This window comes from Bufo bufo, chromosome 1 (genome assembly GCF_905171765.1).
Source record: "Bufo bufo chromosome 1, aBufBuf1.1, whole genome shotgun sequence".
In the NCBI taxonomy this organism is placed as follows: domain Eukaryota; kingdom Metazoa; phylum Chordata; class Amphibia; order Anura; family Bufonidae; genus Bufo; species Bufo bufo.
In genome coordinates, this window is record NC_053389.1 from 818173351 (window position 1) to 818176255 (window position 2905).

Consider the following 2905-nt stretch of genomic DNA (forward strand, 5'->3'; position numbering starts at 1 on the left):
GGTATGGGCGGTCTCTTTATAGGACATTATAATATAAAATATATAGTTGTTAAATATAGTATAAATGTCCTGTATAGGTTTCGTATTCCCCTACTGGAGCGTCTCTCTCAACACTCTCATGTGCTGGTTGATGGCACGTCTTCAGTGATATCACCCAATATCGTATTATATATATGTTCAGCTTTGTACTCGCTGATTAAAATCTTGTGCTGGATCATTGGGCTGGATCGCTTTAATAAAGAAGAAAATATCTCCGCAGTAACTTGCATGGCCATGCGAGAAATCTAATAACTACAAAAAATACCTGGAAGTAAGACAGACTCTCTGTTGTGCCTGTTGCGCTGGATACAAGTCACGTGAACGGACTAAACCGGAATAGAGCCTCAACTCCCGCGAGAAGTCGGTGAGTCTGCGAAGGAGCGTGCAGAGCCACGCCAACTGTGTCCTGCGTTGCCCTCGCTAAACTAGAGGAAGGCTTGGAACAGACACGAGGAAGGTAAGACATGGTGTTTGGACAGATTGCGGAGGCAGCTATGTCTTACCTTCCTCGTGTCTGTCCCAAGCCTTCCTCTAGTTTAGCGAGGGCAACGCAGGACACAGTTGGCGTGGCTCTGCACGCTACTTCGCAGACTCACCGACTTCTCGCGGGAGTTGAGGCTCTATTCCGGTAAAGAGACCGCCCATACCTAATGGGACAATTGCTTATCCATGCGAATTGTTATATGTTGAATATATGAAATCGTATATACTTATCTATCCTTCATTATGTATGTATTTTAGCATTTTAACATTATTTTAGTGTTTAATTAAACTTTTAATTTCCAAAACGCCATCTGTTGAGTGCTCACCCTACTTTTACTCTATAGATACTGTTCTATGTTTAGGCCATAGCGCATGTTGCAGGTCAAGAAAATGCTGGTGCTTCTGTAAACCAATATTAAATGGGGCCATCATGTAGCACTGCACCTTTGAAGTAAATGTTTCATCTTTTCCATCCATTTTGAAAGATGTAACTCATCATCTTTTGGATAGCTCTCTTGATCTCACTGTTCCTCAGGCTGTAGATGATGGGGTTCATCACTGGTGTCACTACTATGTACAAGAGAGATCTGTATTTATTGGTAGTGGATGTTCTTTCATTAGATGGAGCCATATAAACTGTAATTAGGGTTCCATAATATACACATACTGTGATCAGGAGAGAGCTACAAGTGGAGAAGGTTTTTCTTCTACCATAAGCTGAAGAAATTTTAAGGATGGTGAAGAAAATAAAAATGTAGGTCATAATGATAAACGTAAATGGAAAAAATATCCCAAAGATACAAAAAACAAAGTGTTGTAACATGAAAACTGAAATGTCTGAAGTGGTCAATTCCACCATGGAACCAGAGTCACAGAAAAAATGGTCAATGTAATTCAAACCACAGAACTTAAACTGTATGAAAATAAAGAACTCACTTGATGTCAACACAGTGACTAAAAACCATGACCCAATAATGAGCTGGAGACAAATATCTGGACTCATCAGTGAAGAATAACGTAATGGATGGCAAATGGCCAAGTATCGATCATACGACATGACAGCAATGAGGAAACATTGAACAAATCCAAATATACCAAAGGAAAACAACTGCATTATACAGGCCCAAAGGGGCAAAATTCCCTCCTCGTCAAATATTATGCCCAACATCATGGGCACAATGCTGGTGGTTACTAAAACATCAGCTATGGATAAGTGTTTCAGAAAGATGAACATTGGGGTTTTGAGGTGGTCAAAAGTGGTCACTAAAAGGATGATTAGAAGGTTTCCAACAATGATAAATACATAAGTCAGGAAAAGACCAATGAATAGGAGAGTCTTGTATTTGTGTAGACCTCGGAATCCAAGAAGACGTATCTGAGTGACTTGTGTCTGATTCTCCTCACACATATTTTCTCCTATAAATTGAGAAAATGTAAGCAGTTACATATCTGAGAAGACCTGAATTGTATAGTCCTAAAAATAATATTAGGTACTATATTCTACTTACTATTGATCCCCCTCGGATGAGGCTGAGAAGGGGTCTGGGGTATTTTCAGCTGTGATATACTGTATAAGCCTTGTTGGGTCTTTTGATGGCAATGAAAAAAATCCTTTCATGCTGATGGATTTTATAATGTCAGATAAACAAAAATTCCCACAGGATCCGGGCACAATAATCGCACTCAAGTGACTGAAGTAGACAGATGGGACCAGTCATTTAGATTAACTGATAGTTAGATGGCTCACTGGGAGAGGCTTCTTATAACTGAAAATAAAACAGTATAAAACTAAACAATGAATAATATGTTTGGTTAGAAATTTGCAGAAAGCTTGTTGATTTGCGATATACAGTGGGATGCAAAAGTTTGGGCAACCTTGTTAATCGTCATGATTTTCCTGTATAAATCGTTGGTTGTTATGATAAAAAATGTCAGTTAAATATATCATATAGGAGACACACAGTGATATCTGAGAAGTGAAATGAAGTTTATTGGATTTACAGAAAGTGTGCTATAATTGTTTAAACACAATTAGGCAGGTGCATAAATTTGGGCACTGTTGTCATTTTATTGATTCCAAAACCTTTAGAACTAATTATTGGAACTCAAATTGGCTTGGTAAGCTCAGTGACCCCTGACCTACATACACAGGTGAATCCAATTATGAGAAAGAGTATTTAAGGGGGTCAATTGTAAGTTTCCCTCCTCTTTTTATTTTCTCTGAAGAGTAGCAACATGGGGGTCTCAAAACAACTCTCAAATGACCTGAAGACAAAGACTGTTCACCATGATGGTTTATGGGAAGGATATAGAAAGCTGTCTCAGAGATTTCAGCTTCTGTTTCCACAGTTAGGAACATATTGAGGAAATGGAAGACCACAGG

The 2905-nt window shown here is 38.8% G+C and overlaps 1 protein-coding gene across 1 annotated transcript; it reads right to left on the reverse strand.

Moving 5' to 3' along the window:
- Positions 1 to 982: 982 nt before the first annotated feature.
- Positions 983 to 1930, reverse strand: LOC120989154 (putative olfactory receptor 5AK3). The gene has a single exon (XM_040417078.1). The coding sequence runs from the start codon at positions 1928 to 1930 to the stop codon at positions 983 to 985; it is 948 nt and encodes a 315-aa protein (XP_040273012.1).
- Between the last annotated feature and the right edge of the window lie 975 nt (positions 1931 to 2905).